Here is a 24808-nt window from a genome sequence, read left to right as displayed (position 1 = left end):
AAAACCATCAGTAGCTCGACTTAAACTTTGCTATAGGGAATAAAGTATTTACCTGAATCCGTGATGCAATTCGACTGTAATTCCTCAGAGAGGAGAGTGCAGAATGGAGAATCATGTGAATTACTTTGTCAGGGCATGCCATATATTAACTGAAGTGAATTGGAATGAGCAAGAAAAGAATGCAAGTGAAACGGAAGGCATAATTATAGCTTAAAACAGGCAAAAAGTAAAGTGCATTTATAGGGAATTTCACTTGTGACAAAACTGCACCTGCAGGAGTACTTCAAGGAATGGTAACTTTGTGAGCTCTACCATTAGTAAGTGGGTTATCAAACGTATAACCCAAAATTTCAAAAAAAGTATGTATATATGTAAAACGACAGGACATTTAATCAGAAATTCAGAAACACTAGACTTAGGGTTCTTTGGCATATGTCATTTGAACTCCTTGTGCGTATCTGTTACAAGATAATTTCTTGATGTATGATTACATTTTTTCTTGTTTCTGTGCCTGTTTCCAGCCAAGCCCATCCTTCACTTTTCTCTCCATTTGTGTTACATTCCATCTTTCTCTGCTGACTGGTAGGCACAGTGTAAGTTCTGGTGCTTGGTAGAACAACGCTGGCAAGCATCCAGCAGAAAAAAAAAAAAAGGTTAATTGTCCAATACTGGAGCCTTTGAGAAGAATGTGTTATGTAGAGATGGAATATTCACCACACAGGATACACCTGTCCCTATTCCCATATTGTAGACAGAATAAGCTGCTAACCTCAAGAGCTTTTACTAACTGTGGATGAATTTAAAGTTTTGAGACACTTATAAGGAGACTACATTGGCTGGGTTTTCCATAGAAGTGTCGATAAGATGTCTGATAGCAATGAAGTTCTCATGACTTGTCATAAAATTTTGGATTCCTGCTTCAGTGTCTAAAGTCAAAGAACTCTTTAGTGAAATAGATACTTAATTTTCTTAACATGGGCAAACATACTTTTACGTTCCTAACCTTTAGAAAAATGGATGAAACAATTTAACTCAACAAATTTAAAAAAAAAAAATCGTTTTGAAAGGTATAAGAAGTAAGGAAAAAATAAGCTGAAATTGCAAATATTTATTAATATTATAAGAAACTGAAAAATAGTCGTACTGTAGAAGTTGTTCAACAGTTGACGCTGTACTTGTCACAAATGTCTCTATCTTAAATAACTTTTTCAGGGAGATGACTGAAGTATATCTGCAGAATCTGCAGAATCAAATTAAGTAATCTGCAGAATAATGGTCTCTGTTGTTGAGAAAATATACATCACTTTTTCCACTTGAAGTTCAGTATATTTATATGAATGATGTCATGTCCTCTCCAGCAGAATAGTTTGTAATGCACATGTATATATGTATGTATATGTATAATATATATATGTGCATATATCATTTTTTCTGTGACTACAGGATTTTGCTGGTTTTTTTTACTGACAATAGGGTATTATTCCTGAGACATTGTCGTGAAGGGGAGGATTCCTGTAAGATTATAAATTTGAAGTCAGGAATTACAGATTAAGAATGAATGCTGTAGAATTCTAGTAGTTTGTTGTTAATAGAAGGATAGGCCATTTCCTGTGACAAGTAGTTACATCTTTCTTCTGTGTTTCCCAATACCCTGGGGATCACTGAAAGTGGCAGATTATTTTTTCAATGCAATTTAGTTTTGAAAGTGTAACATTTATAATTCATATGGCTATTTAGACATGCCTCAAAGGAAAAATGTGAATATTGAAGTGGACTGAATAGCAGACATCTTTATTATTTTCTTTAAATGTTTTGTTCCAAATAAGATTGAAACAGGAATTTTTAAATTTGCTCTTTGTCTGAGAATGCCCGATTCCCCTGCTGCAGGCTGGTGAAATTGACGCTCTTGTCAGTTTCCCTGCTAATAGCAGCTGTGAAATTGACAAGAATCTTGATTTCACGGAGAAGCCATCTGGGACTGGCAAGATCTGTGGCTCAGGGGCACCCCCTGTGTGGGTTGTGCAACTACAGACCTGAGCCACCTATCTCAGAACTGAGAAGCATGGTGCACGTCCAGACTCTGCAGTGAGGAGACAGGCTTATAATGGCATTTTGACTGAAGTGTGCAGCATGTAAACCTCATCTTTGGTTAGAGCTAGAGCTCCTTTAAACTGCAGGCTTCCAGCTCCTTGGAAACTCCAAGGCCCTGTGCTCCGAGAGGCAGATGCTGACTGGTGCCAGGTAGGCTTTCTCAGGCTTGTGTGATAGCAAGAAGCAGGTTCCGACATCACTGTCTCTGAGACAGACCTACCAAAATTATTGCTGCTGGGTAGGAAAGCTAGAGTAAATCTGTACTGGATTCGGTAGAAGTATAGGAAACCTGGTATTTTTGGAATGAAAGATGTTTAAACTTAATCATACAATACTTTTGAATATAGTTGAAAGGATTAACGTGGACATCTGAACATCAGTCATGCACTGTTAGTGTGAAGACATTTATCACTGAAATACTTTTGGTGATGTTCAACTAGAAAAGATACTAGCATGAAACATGTGAAATACAGCACAGGTAACACCAAAGGAATCTTTTCATTATCAGCTCAGAATTGCTTTTCCTAAAAGAAGGGATGAGAATCTGGAATATTGTTGGTGATCATCAAACTACATTTCAATGGTCCAGAACAGTTGCTCAATTCTGAAAAGCTTGTGCTTTTTTCACCTCTAGAGAGGCATTCCTTAACTAACAGCATAGCAAATATTTCTGTCTATCGTTTTACATATTTTAACAGGATGGGCTCTCAGCTATTGTCCCTTTCCATGTTCAGTTGACAAAATGAGCTGAAATTTAGATAGAGAAGAAATAGTGCATGTACCCCCTGGGCATTGCATTGTTCCTTAAAGGCAGCCTGCCCAATACAAAAGAAATGGATCTTGGCTGTGAAATAGATGTTTTCTTGGTGTAATCAGGCTGCATCAAAGAGGAAGCTGCCAGGATTTACAAAACTATTTAATACAAAGAAGGGTCCTGCTGACAGAATTGTGAATGCAAGGCAAAACCACATTTATTTACTTGTATCTTTGCCACAGAATTAAATTTCAGAAAGTTTGTAAGTTAGACTTTGAGTCTTAGTGGTGTAACACCACATTTATGCAGTATTTAAGTCACATGTATGTGAAGATTAGTTATGACCGTGATATAGCAGTATTCAGGAGCTTATAAGCATGTTCAATGTCTCATTGGGAATAAACAGTCAGTTAAGTTCTGGTCTTTGCTTGTTAACATCCCCTGGTCCACACATTTTATCAGCATACATCAGAACACTTCTATTGTACCCTGCCATTCCAAGAATTGTCAAGAATTATAAATGCATAATTATTTTCCTGCATGTTGCTAGCATCAGTTTTGCAACATGGGAAATTACAGGCTTGTTTGTCAGCTGGTAGGTAATGTCCCAGTGTCATTAACTCCCACTGAGTATCTTTCTACAAATATCTTTACTTGAAATGTTACAGAGCCCAGCACTTATTTATTAACCAACATCTTGTGTAATAAAAATAGAAAACATGCTTTTTTATAGTAAACGCTTATTTTAAATTAAAACTAAAAAAAATTTGAATTGATTAGAAAATTTGTTTCAAGTGGTATGGCTCACTTTAAAAATTGGTATTTAAATTTTCCTATGAGTTTACTTATGCAGTTTGATTAATTTTTAGTTAGCTAGTTATTAGGCCCAGTTTTGAGAAAGAAGACATCAGAGGGGTTTCTGTATAAATATATCACAGCTTCTGGTAAGAAATGGGAGGGTTAGGATGTGAGCTATAACATTGCTTCTGAGGTTAATATTGGGCTCAAACACTAAATACTTCATCATTGCTTTCTCTTTTCTCTCAATATTTAGCAAACCGACCATTTTAGCGGGGGGGAGGGGATTTTTATCCCTTTTTTAAACGTGGATGTGAACAGTGATGTCAAGTTTATTTTTCTCCCTAGAAAGCTATAAAAAGGGGACTGTTCTAGTGAACAGGCTTGAGTGCAGCTCTTTTCCTTTTTTTATGTGTATAATTACGATTCTATGAAGGTGTTGGCAAAATATTGGCTAAGGAGTGCCAGTAGGTATGACTTACTTGGACTTTCATAAAAAACCTTTATCAAAGCCTCTCACAAAAGGATACTAAGGAAATAAAATAGTCACAAGATGAGAAATAAAGTGCTGTCATGGATTAGAAGCTGCCCATGTGGCAAAATAATAATAATAATGAATAAATACATGATGCTTTTTCATATTTATTATTTTAGCAATCCAGTGGCAGTGGACTACCTCTATTAGACTGTTGTAGTTTAATATATTATTAGTCTTTACTGGGAGGTAGGTGATAAGTGAAATGATATTTACAACATTACACAAAAATATCCAGGTTGGTCAAGACCAAAAACAAGTGACGAATTTTCTAAAAATTAACATGACAGTAGATGAATTTTGTGGTTGAGAAATGTCTGGGAACATATGAGAAAGAATGATTTGAACTACTGCTACGATTGTCAGACTACTAAATTAATGTGAACGGTTGTGATGAGGTGTTTGTAGGCCCATAACAGCTGTGGACATAAAAGGAGCCAGGTAACTTTGACCCATGCTATTAGGTCAAAATGTAACATTGTCTGCACCGCATATCTGTTTTACTTCTTTCAAGTCTCTTTTAGTTGTCCCTGTGTGTATCCAGTGAGCTATCCCAGTTTGGTTATAAAGGCTTTCCGTTCTACTCACCCTCATCTCAGAGTGGATACAGCAGAAGGGAAGGAGATTGGAAAATGTGAGAGGGAAATGATTGGAGACAGAGGAAAGTAGAAGAGTTTTATGCATACCAGTTTAGAGAAGGAATGAAAAAGGGCATGCAAAATCATCAGTGAGTATAAATTGGTTCTTGTTTGGGTTCTGACAGACTTGCAGCAGGAGATTGTTGGGTGAAGTTATTGTCACCCTCAGCCATCTGCTTTGCCCTGCACCTTTAATAGATATGGAAGCCCTTAGGGCAGAGACATCTGATCTGCTTGTAAATCAGATTGTGAATCACTGTTGTTTTCAGCCCACTGCATTAAGGAAGCCTGTTTCTGCCTAGGAGAGCAGCAATGTCTGTCAGAGGAGGGGAAGATGGTTTTGGCTGGTAGCAACATCAGGCAGGGTGAGTCTGCCAGAGACCTCATACGTTTGATATTTCAAGGACAAAAGCTTATAAAACTGCAACTACTGAAATCTGATAAAAAGGGAAATGCTTGTTTTATCCAGTGTGTATTTAAGTGGTGGAAATGTTCACAGTCACATAGCTGCAAAGCCATGAGCTTAGTGTGATGGAAACCAGTAGTGATATCCTCTGCATACCATTTTTCTTCCTGTAAGTTTTCAGCCTCTGATTTCCTGTGAGGTTGGTTTTCTGTGCACTTATATGATTTTGTAAGGTGTGCCCATCTGCCTTTGAGTTCTAGTCCTAGTAACTTTTAAATTTACTGACAAATTTCAGTGGAATTTGGCAGGTCTCTAATATATGAAATTTCTTCCAATTTCCTGAAAATTGGTGTCTGGATAGAAGACAATCTCATTAGTACCACCCTGAAGCTTCAGTACAAACTAAAGAAGTACTGTTGCAGATTGATCAGCATTATGGCTCTGAATCAAACAAAGCATCTGCTGACTTGCTCAAGCAATTTGGGACAAGCTGTTTGAGTTAATGAAGGAGAGGAAAAGAAGGAAGATGGGCAGAATTACTAGGGCGACGATACAATAAGAAATATGGAGGGGAAACAGCTGAAATTAACATGATGGAATTATTGGGATGTAACACAAATCCATAAGAATTCAAGACTCATTAGGTTTGCTGCTTATAGAATACCTACCTCTACTTTTTTTTTTTGTTTGTTTGTGTTTCTTTCACTGACCAGGCAGAATTTTAATTTTATTGTTTGTTGCAAGGTGTGTGCTCTTACCATTGAACACAGTATCAAGTGCAACACTGAATTTAAAAATCATAAGATAAGTGTAATTTTAAATGCTTCAATCAGTAAATAATATGACAAACAGTAAATAACATGACAAAATCCAAACTTTGTTACCTGTTCTTACTTGAAAAGAGTTGATTCAGCATATATTAAATGGCTGTTGCTTGGCCAGCCATTCTTTCTAATAGTGTTTCGCATGTGAAGAGATTCTGAGACTGTTCTGTTTTGTAAAATTAAATTGAAGTGCAATGATTTTTTTCTAATGGTTGTAATTGCTGAAAGCAAAACAGAGGATGGAGGAAGAATAAACACGGAGAAGAAAGAACAGAGGGAAGTAAAAGATCATTTATAGCAAAGTAGAAAGGGAACATATGGTTTTTCAGAAAGGTAACTCTTCTGATACTTGCAGTACTCAAAATCAGATTTGGAAAGCCTTGATAAAAGTGAGAGGAGAAAGAGACTGAAAACAAAAAATAAATAAAAGCACCTCTAAACAGCTGTTCAGCCCACCTACAATTTCAAGTATCCCATTTGTCTGCTTTGATTGCTGTCTTAGCAAATTACACGGCAGAACTTTCATCAGGTAAAATTACGAATACTGCAGTAAATGCTGTGACTGCCTTGCAAACAAAGGATAGCTTCAAGCTAGATAGTCCAAGTCAGATACCGCTAGCAATGCCAGCTTTTGTAACCTGTATGTAGCAATCCTGAGCAGGCCAAGAAGCTCATTAGCCATTGCTGTGACTCACAGGGTTACTGTGGCACACAATACCTTGAGTTTGCAAGGTCAGTGCTAGCTTAGACACATCGCTGTAGTAACTGCAGTGCACCTGCTGACATCAAAAGTGGTGCTACCAGCTTCTTTTCTTGTATTTTCTTTAATGACCCAGCATTCATGAAGGCATAGTACTTTGTATGTGACTATACTGCCAGTAAGTATTATTATATGTATGTAGGACATTTTGACTGTTAATGTAGCAAAGATGAGAAAAAGGTAAAATGTAGCAAAGGCTATGCTGCAAGAGAAGTGGTGGAGTGGGAGTCTATGGAGACTGAAAAGAATTCAGGATATGAGAAATTCAAAACCAGAAAAATTAATAAGAAGAGAAATCAGGGATAATCATCAGTTTATAACATCACATGATAAGAAAGCTGGAAAATAAATAAAAAAGAACCTAAAGGAGCATTTCAGCTGAAGGATATCTGTCTGTTGTCATAAATAGCTACTAGATCCTTTGCATAATTAGTGAGGAGTAGGAGGGTGAGGGAGAGGCAAGTATAGTAAGAATACATCCATATACCAAATCTAAAAAAAAAAGTATGCCCATGGACAAAGATGAGGCAAGAAAGAGGAAGTGTGCTAGATTTAAATATAAGGATCTGAGTTATCTTTGGTATTAAATGATTTCAAGTCTATGGAGTTATAGTAAGTATGAGTTGACACTGGAGGCTGTTGTATGTAATTCCTTATTACACTTATTGTTTCTTTGCTGTAGTCAGAAGGAGTGTTGGTTTAAGCTTAATATCTATTTTTGGAGCAAATTTATCTTCTAACCATTTGCTTTGTAGCTATGAAAGTTTTGGCAATTTCTGTATGTTTTTTCTGTACCTACTACTGCAGTGATCCCAAGATAATACATACAATATTTTTTGCATAAACTAAGTCCAAAACAAGAGGTGTTAAAATAACTCCTAAAACTAATTTCTAATATCAACTGAATATATTCCGAGACTGTACCCCACAGGATTTCAGCTTCACAGTCTAAGGAAAATAAAAGTGATATTTCATGGTTACGAAGGTATATTGTTATTTTCTATGAAGCTCCTTCCTGGTGGTATCCTCATTTTTAACTTCAACAACCAGCCATGAACCTGGTTTAATTTAACTGGTTTTATATCACCAGACATTGAATTGAAAAAATGCTAAGCTGTATTTTAAAATCAGCTCTTCCAATTGCCTGCTGAAAACCGTCTGTGTCTGAACAAGAAACCTCAAAGAAGATACTGAAGAGTGAGTCTGAGCTGGGCCAAAGATCAACCCAGCAAGAAAGAGATAACCTTCAGACAGGTGAGCTCCCTGGCGCAGCTCATTGTGGGCCACACAAGCACTGCTGCTAGCATAAGGATGGGAAGTGTTAGCTGAAGTGCGAGACAGGCAGGTCTGGCTCTTTCAGTGGCAGCGCAGACTTAGTTTAGCTTAAACTGATTGTGAAACTGCTCCTTAAATCATCGCTGTCTTGGAACAATAAGCTGCACAGGAAGCACACTTAAAAGAGTTAAATCCTGGCTTCACTGCAATGAAATGAGTTTGGCCACGGATGCATATAAAGCCAAGGTTTTGCTGAGAGGGAGAATGGTCATGGGAAGAGAGGTGGTGAGTCACCTTTGGAAGAAAATACAAAAATGAGGATGGAAATAGTTAGCAAAATATTGAGATATTGAGCAGCTGAAAAAGAAATGAAAATTTAATAGGATATGTATGTATGTATGTGATGTTAAATGCATAAAGTTTATACATTCTTGGACTGAGCAGTTGAGGTTACAATGTGCCTTTGTGACAGAAAGAGGAGTTTTGAACACAAAAAGGTTACATTTATTGGCTTACTGTTTTCTGGGTAACATTGATGTAGCCCAAGTTTCTTCTCTGTAAAGAAATGGTGTATCTTTGAAGTATCCAATAATGAAGGAATAAAATAGAAATGAAAAGAACTATAGTCATCCCATTGTTTTTAATTCTCTTCACAGAAAGTTTACAGTCCTGGGAGTAATTAAATATAAATAAATATGCAAATAATAGGATTTTTCAGTTTTGATTTTTAACCAGATGCAAAGAGACAAATCCAATTGTAGCTTCAAAAAGGTTTCTCCCCTTATTTTATTAAAACCAGAAGTTATAAAGCGATTGTTTTCTTTTCAATATGATGAGAATAAAAACTTGAAAAGATGTTGTAAATGAAACAATAAGAATACAAAATTGTTCTTAAAGGCATAGTTCATAATAAAAAAGTGATAGTCACATATTTGTCCTTTCCAACAAAGGTAAAGAACATACTTTCTTTTTGTCTCCACAACATTCCTACATTATTGCAGAATTTTTAAATGTTATTGACTTTTAAATTTTCCTATTTTTGAAACTATAAATGCTGATATTGAAGTACCAAAGTAATGTTGCGTATAATCTTTTCTTAGTCTTCCTTCAAGTCTCTGCTGATGTGAAATTTCAGCTTCAGGATTGTTCAGAGAATTAAAGTATTGTGCAGTAGGCTGGAGAAAGTAACATTTGTATTATACACAATTGGCATTTATTGTTATTGTTCATAAATCATTATTATAAATCATTATTTATAGTTTATGTGAAATGCAAATGACGGATAACTAATTTTGTTCTAATACATAATCTTTTGTGTAACTAAACGTAAAGCTTTGAGATTGAGAAGATAAGCCATACTTGCCATGTGCATGTTTTACAGTTTTTATGTAGAAACATTCTTGTTGCTTGTAGATTTCTGAACACCTGAAGCCAAATCAGCTGGTTTCATCTGCAAAACACTATAGAGATGGGTGCATGTCCTGCATATGCCTTACAGAGAAGTTAACCATTCACCGTGGTAGTTCCCTGTTACAGTATAAAAAAGTAACTGTAACTGAACATGTATTTCCCTCTTCAGACATTGAACTGTGGACCAGAGTCCTCATTTCTCTCCTACACATAGAGAATACAGTCATTCCTAATTAGTGCTTACTTGTGGAATTGTTTCCTCTTGCTCACCTGCCACATCTCTAAAAGATTACTCCTGCTCAGCAAAGTCAAATGCTTTTTCTTGATATATGGATTACTCTATATTTTATTTAGGATACTCAGAAGCTGACTGAATGGTTGTCATTTTTACATATACAAAGGAACTTCATATTTCATTTCATTTCTATTTCTGACTCTCAGTTAGTTAGTGTATATGTGACCACAGGCAAATGCGAATTAATGACCGTGGAGAGACAATTCCTCAGAATGTCAGAGATTTAATTATTCAATCACTATCACCTAACTGCAGAAGTACTCTAAGTAATGTTTAGGATAGAGGAGACTTGGCAAGGTGTCTGACAATAGTTTGCAGACCTATTTCTCCATTTGGCTGTATGGGGAAATGTATCTTTGTGGGGGATTTTATCAAATGTTTTTTGTGCTTACTTGGATGTCCTTAGAGGAAGAGAAAAATCTTTTGACATATACAAGTATTTCTGAGAGGAACTCATTTTCCTGATGTTTTTCAGGAAATGGATAGCAACTGGGTTATGTCAATCACAAACAATTAGGCTGACTTTATCACTGCATTTTTTTTATGAATACTCACATAATGATCTGATAAAAATAATACTTACTTTGTGAAATTTGCTCTAGATGTGTGTCTAGTTACCAGAGACAAAATATTGTTAAGGTCTAGCTGCTGAGCAGTAGTTATTTTTTCATCTTGGAATATTGATTGTCTATTGATGTGTTCAAAAGCATTGGTGAAAAGGCTAGAATAATGTATTTGCTTAAGGAATCAAAACTCTTCTGTGAAAGCTTTCAAATTCTATAAACATCATAATTATAGCACCAGTGCCTTGGGAATTCTGTTTCTCATAACCTGTTCTTTAGAATTTGTTTGGATTATATTGGTTTGGTTTGTTTATATTGGACATAATTTCTAACTTGTAGATGGGCAATAATTTGACAATATTTCACATTATATTGAATCTTCACATAGATAAATGTTTCATAAGTAGGTGATGCTTGAACAGAATATTAAACAGGTGGGAGACTTTCACTGGTGTGATGGGAAAGTTATGTTAGCTGCTATGGATGTTTACTCAGGATGCTTATTGAAAGGGTTATGAGAAGGTCTGCAAACTAAGCTGCTTAGGTGAGAGGGAGTAGTAAGAGTTTTTGACAGCTGGGAGAGCTTCTTCCTCAGGACTGTTTTGGGGTGCTCATCTGAAAGGGAATTTTGAGTGTACATAGAGAGCTGAAAATGTCATTTGGGAGCTGAAAAAAGTATTTCTGTTGATCTGCTGAAGTATTATCAGGTGTTACAAACTGTTTCTTGTATTTTGGGAAACTGAAGGGGTGCTGCATTTGGATGAATGCAGTTGAATTGATATGACGTCATTTTATGGATGAGCAAATGTATCTGTACATTAGTTTCAGAATGACATTTGTATCCATGATAATGAAACTGATAAATTACTAAGTTTTGAAAATTTCTTTGAGCACATCAGTGACCGCTCTGTGATAACTTTCAAAGTAGCTGCAACTTCAGTTTTTCTTTCAACTATTGGTAGAGCAAGACTCATCCATTAAACCTGCATTCACTTTAAAAAATCTTTGTACAGTCATATCATAATATCAGAATTCATAATTCATTTAATTCATGTACATTGCCATATTTCAGGAACTCTAAAACAGATGAGGAAAAGGTGATGAGAAGGTAAGACACTGTGTTGATAGCAAGAAAGCTTGAACATGAGAAGCAGGTTAAGATCATTTACAAGTTCAGTCAGATTATATCAGCTTGGCATTACTCAGTTAAATGAGAAAAAACAGAAAGGCAGTGATTACTTGGCAAATGTAATACATTTTTTAAAAAAATCCGAAGTAATATCTTTAATGTGGTAACACATACTATTAAGAATCATGTTTTGATAATATATTAGGAATGCTTTTCTGAATACATACTTGAATATTCTGATATAATACCAATTTTCAAAAACTTTTATTCTTGTGTCTTGAGAGAAGCAAAATTACATTAAGTTTTAAGGTCCTTAAAAGCAGCAGTGGTGAGTTGCAGATGGGGTATCCTTCCATCAATGTAAGAATGATGTCTTGCTTACTTTTATTTCTGATACTTTGGTAAACATCTGGGGTTTTTTTCTTCTGGTGCTTTAGTCCTGTAGCAGCAAGTTCATATTCTGAATTGTTAGTGTTGCTTAAATACCTAATACTTTTCCCCCTTGGGGTACAATTCTGGAAGATGGGCTGGGCCTAACTGAATATGATAGATTTCTTTCATTAAAGAAGGTGGTCCTACTTGCTCCTCTGTTCCTCCACGCAGGGCTGTACGCTCCTGTTGTTTTGTTTAAACTGATTTTAATGCTTCTGTGAGCCCTCGGTGTGCCAATGGAGCTCACTAAGCCAGATGCAAAAGATTTCATCAATAACATAATATTTTTCTGGTGAATGAGCTCACGCCAGGGTCAGATAAGAATCAAGCACCAATATCACTGGGAACGGTAGAAAGGGGAAAGAGCAAGGAATTAAGTGGGACTTTCTCTATTATTGGGAACAAGCTACTGGATTACAGAACTGCACCCTTAGGGACTGCTGGTTAGCACCTTGGAGTCTGACCTCATTCATCCACCACCTGAGCTAATAGTATTTCAGAGCCAGTGAGTTTTGCTAGTGCGCCTGAAGACTAAAAACCATGAATCACTTGGCCTTTTTCTGTTGACCTAACTTTCCTCTTACTGCAATGCTACCTGTTGTCTTTTTGCTTGAAATAGATCTCCTCTGCTGTATATTGTTGAAGATGCTTTCAGTTTAGACTTCTTAATTTTTTTTTATTGTCTCTCTTCTTCCTGTTGATATGGTTTGTACTGCAAGCTTGACCTCATTTCGTTTTTAGGTTATCTATCAGTCAAACTGCCTGCACTCTAGTAATTTAGTACAGATAGTTCTTTTTGAGAAGGAAAATATACTGAATTAGTAACTTATCTTCTGTGATACAATGTACCCTTTTCTGCTGCCTCCTTCCAGCCTATGACTATTGTGCTTCCTAAGGTTTTGTATTTCCTTCATCCTTGTTTTTTTACAACTCTTTGAGGAACATTTGCTATCTGATGTAGAATTGGCTTTCCATTCTAGGATCTCTGCCTCCCTTTCAATTGATAGAATTGCTTTGAATGGTTAGCCTGCAGTTTTCATGCTCCACAGAGGATCGCATACGGTGGCCACCAGGGGATGTGGTTCACATTCTGTTCCACTGCTGTGAACTCCAAAGTTAAACACGTCTCAAGATCTACGGGAGCTTCACAGCTCTCATGTTAAGGAGTGAAAACCCAAAAGAGAGAAACTTGCAATATTTTAGATAAATTTTCAGTCTGTGGAGTCAGTGGCAAATTCCACTTGAGCTCAATGGAGTCATGATTAACCTTAGTATGTCTTGAGAATCAGAATTGTCAGGTAACAGTCTCTGATTTGTTTACAAGATGGTTTTATAGTTCTGAAATGAGATCTTCTCGAGAAATGTGTGGTTCTAATTCATATCCAGAAGATAAAGTAGTGCTGAGTAAAGGCAAATGTATCTCTGTGATGTATAAGATAGCAGGCGTGTGCTAACATATGAACTAACAAGCTGCAATACCTGATTTATTATTTAGGCAATAATCTTGTCCTGCAATATTCAGTAAAAATGTACCAACCACATGTATTATATGTACCACTAGCTTGTTTTCCATTTCAGCCAGCTCTCCATCTTGTATTGCAGTATGCTCGTGCAAGCATTGTGGCAAAACCGAAAACCTTCTAATTTTCTCTTATCCAAATGAAAAACATGAGCAAATGTAACCTGATAGTGCACTGAACTGGTAGGTTACACAAAACAATTTAACAGAATAAGCAGCACCTATACAACACCCCCAACTATGCAGGTTTTTCAGTAACCAAAAGTTTCTTTAAAAAGCTTTTACTTCTCTTCAGTAAAAAAAAATATTGGAAAACTGTGTGGTTTATTTTGAACTTTATTACCTGGCTAATCTATGTGTGGGATGGGTTTGACATACTTGTTAGTTTATCTGCTTGACCCAGCTGGAGAGATAGAATTGTATTTAAAAATTTTGTTCTACCCTCTCTCAAAAGACGTCAGTGGTATGAATTTAATCAATGAGTGGGGAAGAGCATGTACTGTCAGCTGTGATGCTGTTGGTATGCTGATGGTATCCAGCTCAGTGTCTGCTTCTCTGAGTGTAGACAGTGCAGTCTTCCAGATGTCCCAGTGTCTGGCCAAAATAGGGATAGTGATACAAAACAGATGGTCTTGTCTCAGGACAAGGCAGAGTTGATGCAAGTTGATAGAAGGATGGAACTAGAAGAAATCGCAGAGCTTCAGTTGTTGGATGCCATCTTATTCTTATCTTTGATTCACAGTTAGCAAAGGTAACAAGGAGGGTAGTTGTCCCTTTGGAGCTAGGCAGAAGTTGGAAGAGCACTAACAAAGATCCACAGCTTGTTTCTTCTACCTTATTATTGAAGAGTTTTGGCAATTATCATACAATTACTGATATGTTACTGTCTCAGTCAGGGCTTTAATGCACGTAGAGCTTACTGTGAGCTTTCACATACAACGTACTAAGTATTCTTTGCTAAATGTGCCTGTGCACACAGAGAGTTTAGAGATTTCTTTGCTTTCTCGCTGCCTGCCCAAACTGTACAATCTGAGATCACTCATATACGAGTCCCTAAATTAACTGTAACTTTGCTAACACAACAGCCTGGTCTGCAGCCAGGTGCATTTGGGTATAGTGCTTGACTGAAAAGCATTTTTTTTTTAAATGGGAGATGCGCTAGTTTCTCATAGAAAATTTAAGCTGGAGGAGCATCTTGCTTCTTGCTTAGTGCATTTCTCTCTCGTGAAGCAGATTCTCTGAAGAACAAGTAAGGTGTTTGACTACATTTGGAATCTGATCTTTTTAATTTAAAAACGAAAAAAAAAAAAAATAAGTTGGGGAAAGAGAGATATTTCCACTGTAGGAATCCTTGATCAAGATAGATTTATGGAAGAGAGCATACAGATGCTTTAGTAACTGGCACTCCAGAAATGCTTGTACTAATAATTTTTTGAAAGAAAGCTGTTGGAAGGTTCAGTGTTACTGGAAATGTTTGGCATAAGATTATTTGTAATTTTTATGCTTTGCCTTAACTTTTATTTCAATAAAAGATGTATGAATTTCCCCTGGCCTCTTGACCAGCCAGCTAAGCTTAATCCTGCCAAGGGGCTGGTAGAGTAAATTAGGTGGTTGCAAAGAAATACGAATGTGGCCCTCAGTGCAAAAATTGATTCATACAAAGCTAAACAGTTTAATATCATCTCTGACTGGCTGAAAATTCGCTGTAGTTGCTTTATGTTTAGTGAGGTGTACTGCTGAATTAATGAATTATTATTCTTCTTAGCTCATTTTTGTAAAATTGTCATATAAACAGCTTGCAAATTATCAGTTTAATTCAAAATAGATTTAATAAAGAAAAACGTAAGTGACAATGTAATGTGAAATTCAGTATTTTGGATATAAATTGTAAGGAACATCTGTACTACATTAACCAAATACACTTGAAAAATATTATGGCTGGCTCCTCTTTGTTAGAAAATAAAAAAACAAACTGAAATTAAAACCAAAATGAAACCTTTTAAATATACATTCCTTTCTAATGCTTTGATATTTTTGATTTGATTGAAAAAAAAACCTACTGATTTAAACATGGTTTATTCTATTATTATGACAAAGCTTTTTTTGGTGGTTTTCTTTAAGAATGCAGAGTTGGACTGAGGTCTGAATTGCATATTCAAATAAATGTAGTGGTTGCATAAATAAATGACATCAGAATTGGAGCTGATTAGAAATATTGATCAAAATTTGCTTTTAATTTTAAAAGTTGTTTTACTTAAAGCTAAAGTGCAAAAAAGAAAAAGTTTGCCAAGGAAAAACATTAAAAAGCATTCCTTTAGATGCCTTCTGAAGTCCAGAATTTCTGGTTGCTTTGTGGGGTTTCTCATTATTACCTTTTTGCAGTTCTATGTTATTATTATAGTGCAAGTACTTTTGTACAATTATGGCAGTTGCAGTAATGCATTATAGAATGTGATGTAACGAGTGAAATATTCTAAATTTTACTTTATTGGAAATGTAGAAGTAATTAATTTGCTCCAATAAATAGTAGATTCCTGTTATTGTAAAAATAAAGTGTTTGAAATAATTCTTTAGCACTGAATGAAACTACCTAGTTGATAGTTTAGACCAATGTGTTTGAAATCACTATTGGTGTGGAGCACAGTGGTTGTATAGTCAGTTATTGTTGCTGAACTAGTGGGTGAGCGGTGGTTATTTAGTGATATTGGATCATTTGTCCTAGGATTACCAGCAGGGAATGATAAGAGGGCATGACGCCAGTTCTTTTCAACTGTGGTTATGGACTTTCTTGTTTAAATAAAATGAGACTATAATGTTGCATTCAGTCAGTGGTTTGGGCAGTTGGGATATCCAAGACTTGTTTTATGACCTTGATCTGCCTGATTTGGAGCAAGGGTCTGAAGCCCAGACACTGCATCTTAGAGACACTCTCATCCCCTAAGTCAGTGCTCCATCAATCTTTCCTGCAAGTAATTTGTTTTCTCTAGTAAACAAATACCCCACCTAGTGGAAAAAGGGAGAATAAGCAGCAGCCCTGCAGGCCAGTGCTTAGTGTAGTTGTCTAAGATAATGAAGTGTGCTCTAATGAAACTAGAAAATCTTCATCAGAAAAGGCTACCTCCCATGTTACTTCCAGTCCCAGCTTAAAGTAGGAAGATGGAGAAACTGAAGACAGATTCCTCTCACTTTTGCTGATTGAAAGTGAGAACACTAATCAATGATTCATTGTATGTTTCAGTACCTGCAAACAATGCTGCTTTCTGTAGTCCCATGTTGGTTTTGTGGTTTTGACTGTGGGGTGGGATTCTGCTAGATTGGCTCTAACAAATGACACAGGTAGAGGTGGACATGCAAACTCAAGGACTTAAAAGCATCATGTTTCAATTGGTTTTTCATGTCCATCAGTGGAGGCACAAACATTTAGGGAATTTATTGTCAACTTGAGGTGCTTATAAGTAAGATGTCTTCAGAACATTGGGTTCAGGAATCTAAAATGGCTCTAAAGAGTGAAAGTCTCTCGATGGATTTACTTAGGATGGTATTGGCATCAACAGTCTATGGCATGGGTCTGAATTGGGCCAGCTTCCGATATTTGAAGATGTTAATAGGAAGACATATTACAACGTATGTACCAGACTAACAGCATTGTCTATTCCATGACATCGAAGTCATAGATGAATAAGAGGAAACAAAGTGAGATGTCCTGTTAGCAGAAGATAACTCTAGTTTTACTTCTGTTTGAGTAAATGATTAAACATCATTTTCAGGAGTGGAGCATCAGGTATTCTAGATTAATGATTCTTCTTTGTCTGGAGGCTTAATTCCTGCTTGTCCCAACAGTTCTTTTGGAATTAAGGTGGGATTTTTATTGGGCTCTCTTGATATTGGTAAGAAAATTTATCTAAAATAGAGAGGATTGCTAACATAATAAGAAACACACAAGTATGACATATAAAGCAGCATAAATTCCTGGAATGCAAGCAGAACTGCTATCAGCAGTAGGGTTTTGTTGGTTTGGATTTTTGGGTTGATTTTTTTTCCATTTGTTTTTTTGGGGGGTTGTTTGTTTTTTTTTAATGAGAGTAGCAGAGCATATTAAGAGACTGTGCTTCAGTCAACAATCCTTGACAAATCAGTACCATGTACATGGAATACATCAATGTCTATCATGATGTAAGAACACTGCCTTGAGAAATTCATTGCTTCAAAGAAAGACGCATTATTTTACTGGTGCATCAGAATTGACTGCTGGCCTGCAACAACATAAATCAGAATTCATTATCTGAATTTTTTACTCTCACATGAAAACATTTAGTGCTTTTCTTAGCATTAGACTGAACAGACGAACTCTGAGCTGTCATAACCTCTCTAAAGATGAACCAGGACTTTTTCCAGCCTTGCGCCTTATACTTCTTGAATTACTCCTGGAAAATTACTACATGTTTTATAATGGAGGAAGGAGACAAAAGTGACTGGATCATATCAAACAATGCAGCACATAACCTGATTACGTGAGCCTTCTGTGCAACTGAACTTTCACTGCATTTAATAGGAGTTTTGCATAAGAAGAGCTCTGTCCTTGAAGCGAATGGTGTGCGAGTCTTGTAGGAGATGTTCGTAAGATGATTCCACACCCTCTCATCCCAAGACATCTTGCGCAGTTTCTAGAATGCTTGGCTTTAGTGCCCCTTTCCCTCTCCCCAGCCCTCCCTCCCCAAAAAGCAAGGAAGTAAATAATTAAAAACAACATACCATTTGAAAACAATTCCTTGTTACTGGGCTATGTTCTTGTTTAGCTGAAATAGATACCCTTTTTCCCCTTTCCTTTTTGGTGAAATTTGTCTATAAAAAAATCACAAAGAATTCAGCTTAGTGCAGCATTATTATTAATATAGAAAACATCTGGTTCTGTGCTATGCTATATTACACTTGTGATCTTTATCTCACTTTTAAGTATTTTTGTGTATTGTTGTTATGGCAATGCATGAAGATTGCAGCTGTGTGAATTTATTTTGGTGAATTGCTGATTTGAGATAAATGTAAGTGGTTTTTGTTTGTTTTGTAGGTAGGTTTTTTTACTACACACAACATACTTAGTGGAAATTGCTGTAGGACAAGGTAGGGTCTTCACGTACCCTATTCACATGGAGAATAGCAGAAAATGAACATTAAATCAAAGAAATACAGTGCACAGTCGTGCATTAAAATAACAAACTTTTATTACCACAAGTGAGATTGTTTCATTTACCTGAACTTCCAGCCTATCCCTGTACAAAGATAGGTAACAATTTTCTAAGGGTTTGAGAAGTTTCACAGTATTCTTGTCTTCCATCACATAAGCAGTCATCAACTTGCCTTCTCTTTTTCTTTTCTCAGTGAATTACCTCACTGCTGCTCAATAAAATCACTGAACCACTCAGCTGTATCATCACTAGTTGGTCTAGCAAAGAATACAAAGAAAGATAAAAGATTCAGTGTTCCAGACCCTGTAACTGAATTGACTTCTCAATGAAATCCTTTTTTGCTAAGACTGATTCTTTCCAATCTTACATAGAAACATCTGAACCTTTGGAAACCTTTTTTTTTTTTATTCTTAAAATGCATTATTGCACTCATTGTTTGTATTTATTTTAATAACATCCTTATTTATGAACAAATATTCTTCTGCAAAACACACATCAATTGTTGAACAAACTATACACGTGCGCGCGCACACACACAGTTCAGTACTAAAATTGCTGTATGATTTATTGTTTTTTTTTTTTAATTAAGGGCCTTCAATAATGAATGTAGTCAATCAGGAAGATTGCCAGGTGGCATGTAAACTTGCTTACAACTCAGAAATTCCCATCCAAAGTTACGGCTATTGGGAACCAGGCACCTTCTCAACGCTCAGTTGCTTTAGTGAGAAGAAAGTGCAATATCTGCACTGTAAGTTTGAGGCATCTGGAAGAAACTGAAATCATTCAATACTGAGGCAGAAGTGCAGTAATCAAAGTTAAATCAAATGCTGCAGTTATTGTTCAGATTTGGTAGATGGGGTTATACTTCTCTGTCTAGTTGGAATATTAACAGCTTTTTGTAGCTTGCCATGGACAAATTCCATCCAGTGCTGAATTAGATCAATGAAAAATCCTTGAGAAAAATTAACAATTGCATATGATGTAGGGTTTTTCTTTTAAAAATCTACATTTTAGCATGCACATTACTGGTATTGGTCTAAAATACTCTGCCTATTTTCTGTTAGCTACTACTATAGGCACCTCTGAAATCCACGTTTCTTGCACAAAGTTTCACTTAATTTTCTCTTGAGAGAAAGATGTTGGTAGTTGACTAAAAATGAAAAAAGGCATGCTTTGATATACAGATTCAAATATAAAAGGTATGACACGGGGCAGCTTATGTCATCGCTCTATTGAAACAGTCTTAATCGTCAGAGAGCCAAAAGTTAATCAAGCAGAGAACAGTTGAAAACCTCATTTAAAGAAATCACATCTGTTTAGGGGGGAAAAAAACCTGAGGCATATGCTTCAGTTTCATTTAAACTGTAATCCATCCAGTGGTTTACATCTGTTAAGAAATATGGAACTTTTCACACCTCTTTAAAGCACAATTAAACTGTATTTATTTTAATACATAATGTATTCTGAATATGTAATACCTTTTCTGAAATGACTCATGGATGATTGATTTCATGATTCTTTATCATATAGCCTTCCAGGTCCTTTGAATTACTTAGTATAATAACCATAGATGAAATTTAAATAAAAAGGTGTGGAAATGGTGTAAATCGATGCCGGAAACTTCAGTGGAACTGTCAATTTATACCACCAAGCCAACGAATTATGGGAGGGAAGAGAGTTTTCTTAAGCAGTAAAATAAAACATTACAGATAAGAAAATCTAATTCAAGGACTTTAGTCACAAAAATTTCATTTAAGTTTAGCCTTGGTGTTCTTGGATGTTGGTTATTAAAATGGGTGTCTCATGGGTGTCTCCCAAAAAGAATGTAGTTAACATGGCATAATCCTGACAGTCTGACCGTACTGCCCAGAATTCAAAGCACAGTGGTAAGGGTAGCGTCTATGAACTATAGAGGACAACCAGAAATATTTCAGGTAATGATTCGGGGGGGCTGTATCTCACTCTTTTGTGTATGAAGAGGAGCCTGGTACTCCACTGTGTATCTATAATGACTACTTGTGTATTTTAAATTGTAATTGAACATTGCCTCTTCTGATTTTAAAGTTCTCTGTGACTTGTCCTCATGTGATGTCAGGATTTAAAGTCTGCCTTTATGCACTTTTGCTCCACTCAGATTCTTTAACATCAGGTTTCTTTTGTAAACATAACTATAGGAAAAAACATGTATACATTACCTGAAAGACATTTTAATTAGATTATCACATACCGTATACCATAAGCCACATGCATCAGTCAGTACATGGAATGGTTGGTGCTCATTTAATAGCAGCCAATCAGTGTTTTCCTTGTTTACCTTTCAGCTAGAACCTAACCAAATTATAAACAACTGAAAGTTGGTCTTTATGGATACATTAGGTATACAGAAGTTGCCTATTTTATGTTAGCAAAAAATATACAAATTATCCCTAAAGAATGTCCTGACTGTAAACCAAGAGAATTGATTTACAGTCTAACTGAGCTACACTATTCCAGTGTGATCTTGGGCAAAAAATACTCTGAGCGCCTCAACTGTCTTCCTGCAAAATGGGAATGGTTTTACAGTAGTGGAAAATCCAGTTATTATTATGAGTTGTCCAAATATTACAGCAATATGGTGGGTATAAGTATGCACATTATGGTCTCTTTCAATGGGATATGTGTATCCATTTCACATTTTCTGGGTTTAGCAGAACACTTTTATTTTAGCAATATTTTTTCATTGCTAAGTGAGTAGACAATGAAAAAAATTAGAGGAGGAGCATACAGTCAAAAAAATGAATTTTCTCTTCAGTGTGCCCTATGTCAAATGGAGCTATTGGACAGCATCTCTTGATGACAAGTTTTTTATAAATGCATTGGAGAAATAAAGATTGAAAAAATATGCAGCACTGTTTGAAGTGGAAATGATACTGAATATTTTTTCAAGGAACGCTTTGTGACAAGATGATAGTATATATAAATAAAAATCCCCTGAAATGTCTTTTCCTATTATTATACAAGTAACCATGTGTCTTTTCTTCCTGATTTTTGAGTTGTTCCATCCTTTAGTGATTTTACAAGTGAAGCACCTTTATTGCTACAAAATTTAATCGTGTGTTCATCCAGTCATTCTCTCTTGTTGCAGAGGATCTTGACGATCTAAGAATGGAAGGAGTAACAAGTGTGATGTCTTCTGGGAGCAAATTCAATCAAACTCGAAGTGCTCATACGGCTGAGCCTCAAGCAAAGGTCACGTTGAATATCTGTGCAAGATGTGCCAGGTAAAAAGCAAAACAAAACCAGATCATGCTAACCAGTACATTCTTTTCCCCAGGTTTTCAGCTATGTATTGTGCTTATGGGCCAGGTGATGACCTCTCCTGTGCTAAAGAAAAAATAATTACTTAGCTACTGGCTACCCTATGACCTCTGGCATTTGTGTTGTGCAACTTCTGTTTATGCTTGATGTGTCGCATCAACAATGAATCAAAGAACGTAGTTAGTCTTAGGCCTTACTTCACAGCTTGAAACTATTTTAAGCCTTTCTGTCTCTGAGTTTCATTAGTTATTTGAGCTTCTGTGGTTTTCCAGGGGATGAATCAGGGAATTTAAAGGTTCAAATCCAATTTGAAAAACACCTGTATAAATGGAGATTTAGTTGCACAGGTGCAGTTCAGGATTTCAAATAGTTGCTTCTTAGCACTTTATAATCTCATCCTGTTTCACCTCTGAGAAATAATTTAATCATGCTGAACCCCTTTCAGTTTTGACAGCTGGAAATAATTCTTGCATTTACAGTATGAGGGCCAAATAAACAGGTTGGTATTCCTGTATCCAAGTCAACTTGAGAATGCAACACTAACAGAAACCCCTTAAATTTCCTAGATGCATTCTTCTATGGAGACAAAAGCTCATTTGGAGAAAGGATTTAAGCCTGTTTAAATGACAAAACTAGCCTTCTCACCCTTCTGTTAATGGTTCAGATTAGCAAGAACAATACAGAGCCATGCCAATTTTATCTGCCTGCCTTTGCCAATGGCTGCTCTATTGTGTAGTTTGAGAGGGGATTAGCCGCTTGTAAATAAAAAGCAACCTGTGGTGAAATTAAGTCAAAAGTTTGGCCATATGCCACCCTACGTTTCTACTTTTTTTCCCATTTTGCTTGTAAATTACTACTTTTAAAAGGCACTTGTGTAGGAAGAGGGGCTTCACAACATTTTCTGATGCTCTGGGAGCATAACTACAGGCATACTGAATAACCCATGCAACAGCATCTCTTTAGCAGGGTTGTGGAGCCTTGGGGAACTTCAGCTCACAGTGCTGTCAGAGCAGCAGTGACTGGATGGCCTTGTAATTCTAGAGAGTTTTGCTGTCAGCAGTGTGGCCGTATGCTTTAAGAAAAGAGCAAACATGCTAGTCATGGGATTCTTCCCAAATCACTAGAAACAAATTGCTTATGTTGTAAAATATTTCCAAACAGCTAGCTACATGAAAGTGTGGCACCTTTTTTCAACTGGCATCAGTTGTCCATGGATTAACAAATAGAAAGGTAAAGAAAATAGAAATGTTAAGTTTTCCACATGGACTTTTTGAATTTACATAAAATCTTGTATGGCTTACTATGAAGGTTAATTAAATTTTAAATTCCCTAGAGTAGCTGCTAACAGCAGGTGCCAAGATACTATATATTCTCTCAGTCCTGCACACCAGGGAACAAACGGCTCAGATCTTGAGCCAAACCTAGAAACCTTGGCTATTGCTATTGTCCTTTAACTGACTGTGCTATATAACTCTGCACTCTAAAATATGAGTTGTGAGAAAAAGACCTCATAAAATCCCCTTTTGTCACTTCACTTATCGGAGAATGCAAAGCAGTGCTTTATTTTGCCTATACACCTTCATTTCATTCCCTACCCTGTTTAATGAAGTTGGTAAGGAACTGGATGATACCTACTTGACTGTGGTTCTTTTCACTCTTGTAGCAGTTTCTTTAAACTTTGGAGGAATTAAAAAAATATACCATCTCATCAGTAGCAAGGGGAGTCAAAACAGAGAAATGTGTATTGCTGTTGTATTCAGTAGCAGGGAGACTAGCATTTATTCTTCAAGGTGATGAAGTCTATCTGTTCTTTTGGAGTGTTCCTTTCTTCTCTTACTTCAAGGCAGAGTTATTAGTCCAGTTAGCTCTCTCTTTCGATACCTCCACAGCGGATTTGTCCAGTGCCTTCTTGCAGCAGCTGAAGTAGTGAGTTGCATGAAAAAAGTGGCTTCAAGGACACAAAGATAGGGTTTTTTTCCTGTTTGGTTCCAAGAGCAATTCAATTTTCTGTTACTCAGTGATATAGCCATTGAAAATACCATGCTATAAAATCACAGCCTGAGTATTTGGGTCATCTCTATGAAAGTTTCTCAGTGATGGCATTTATCTCCATTGTTATGACAAAGCCTGGTATTTATTGTAAGGTCATAATACAGAACCTATTAGTATATTTATTTGTTTTAGAAATGACATTTTTATTTTTTTATATTCTCTAAGTAGTCTTGTGTGCTGTACAGTTTATATAAATACTGTAGGATTTCATTGTAGGCACATTTGAATACAATTGAAAAAGCAGTCAGTATAAGTTGTTATGCATACTTTTGGTTACAATTAAACAGGTGTCTTTCCTCTTAATTTTACCCATTTTTTGGTTGTATAAAGTGATTTGAAATGAATGGAGCTATTAATGGCAGTGGGTGTTCTGTAGATAATAGGGCTTGTCAAATCAGATTACCAGATCAGGTTTGCTGAAGGTATTTTGGCTGTCTGTAGGAGGAATATGACTTTTTACTTGAAATTTGATTGGCGGAGTTCCAAATGTTAGGAAACGTGCTTCTTGGCTCAGACAAGAAGTTTAATTTTACTCTTGCATTTGCATAATCTGGTTCTTTCACCTTGCTGTATGTTTTAAAAACTGCTCTGCTCTGATTACTCTCCAGTCAATTTACCTTCTGTGATACCTCCTCCAGAAAGTTCCTCACTTCCTTGGACATGTTGGGGCTCTTCTGAGAGGGATTTATTTAAACAACTGAAGGAGTTCCTCAATACTAGCTTTAACTTAATTTGGCTTAATTTTTTGGGTCTCACTTGGAAAAGACAAATAGTCGTACTGAAGTTCCACCCTACTTCTTCATTAAAATCATGTGTAAGTTTTAGACCCTCCTGCTACTAGGATTAC

At 36.2% G+C, this 24808-nt stretch overlaps 1 protein-coding gene across 3 annotated transcripts in view; it reads left to right on the top strand.

Annotated features, from left to right (window-relative positions):
- The window catches only part of CUNH8orf34 (chromosome unknown C8orf34 homolog), a 173896-nt gene that overhangs the window by 89521 nt on the left and 59567 nt on the right, over nucleotides 1-24808 (top strand). For all 3 annotated transcript variants that reach the window (XM_087751811.1, XM_087751803.1, XM_087751796.1), the window contains exon 8: nucleotides 21737-21872. In XM_087751811.1, the coding sequence (XP_087607937.1) occupies nucleotides 21737-21872 (136 nt within the window). The remainder of the gene's footprint in view (nucleotides 1-21736; nucleotides 21873-24808) is intronic.

This window comes from Nipponia nippon, unplaced genomic scaffold (genome assembly GCF_047370975.1).
Source record: "Nipponia nippon isolate SJK-2023a ecotype South Korea unplaced genomic scaffold, ASM4737097v1 scaffold_1, whole genome shotgun sequence".
NCBI lineage: Eukaryota > Metazoa > Chordata > Aves > Pelecaniformes > Threskiornithidae > Nipponia > Nipponia nippon.
The sequence above is the reverse complement of the archived record's forward strand: the minus strand, read 5'-3'. Positions and strand labels throughout refer to the sequence as shown.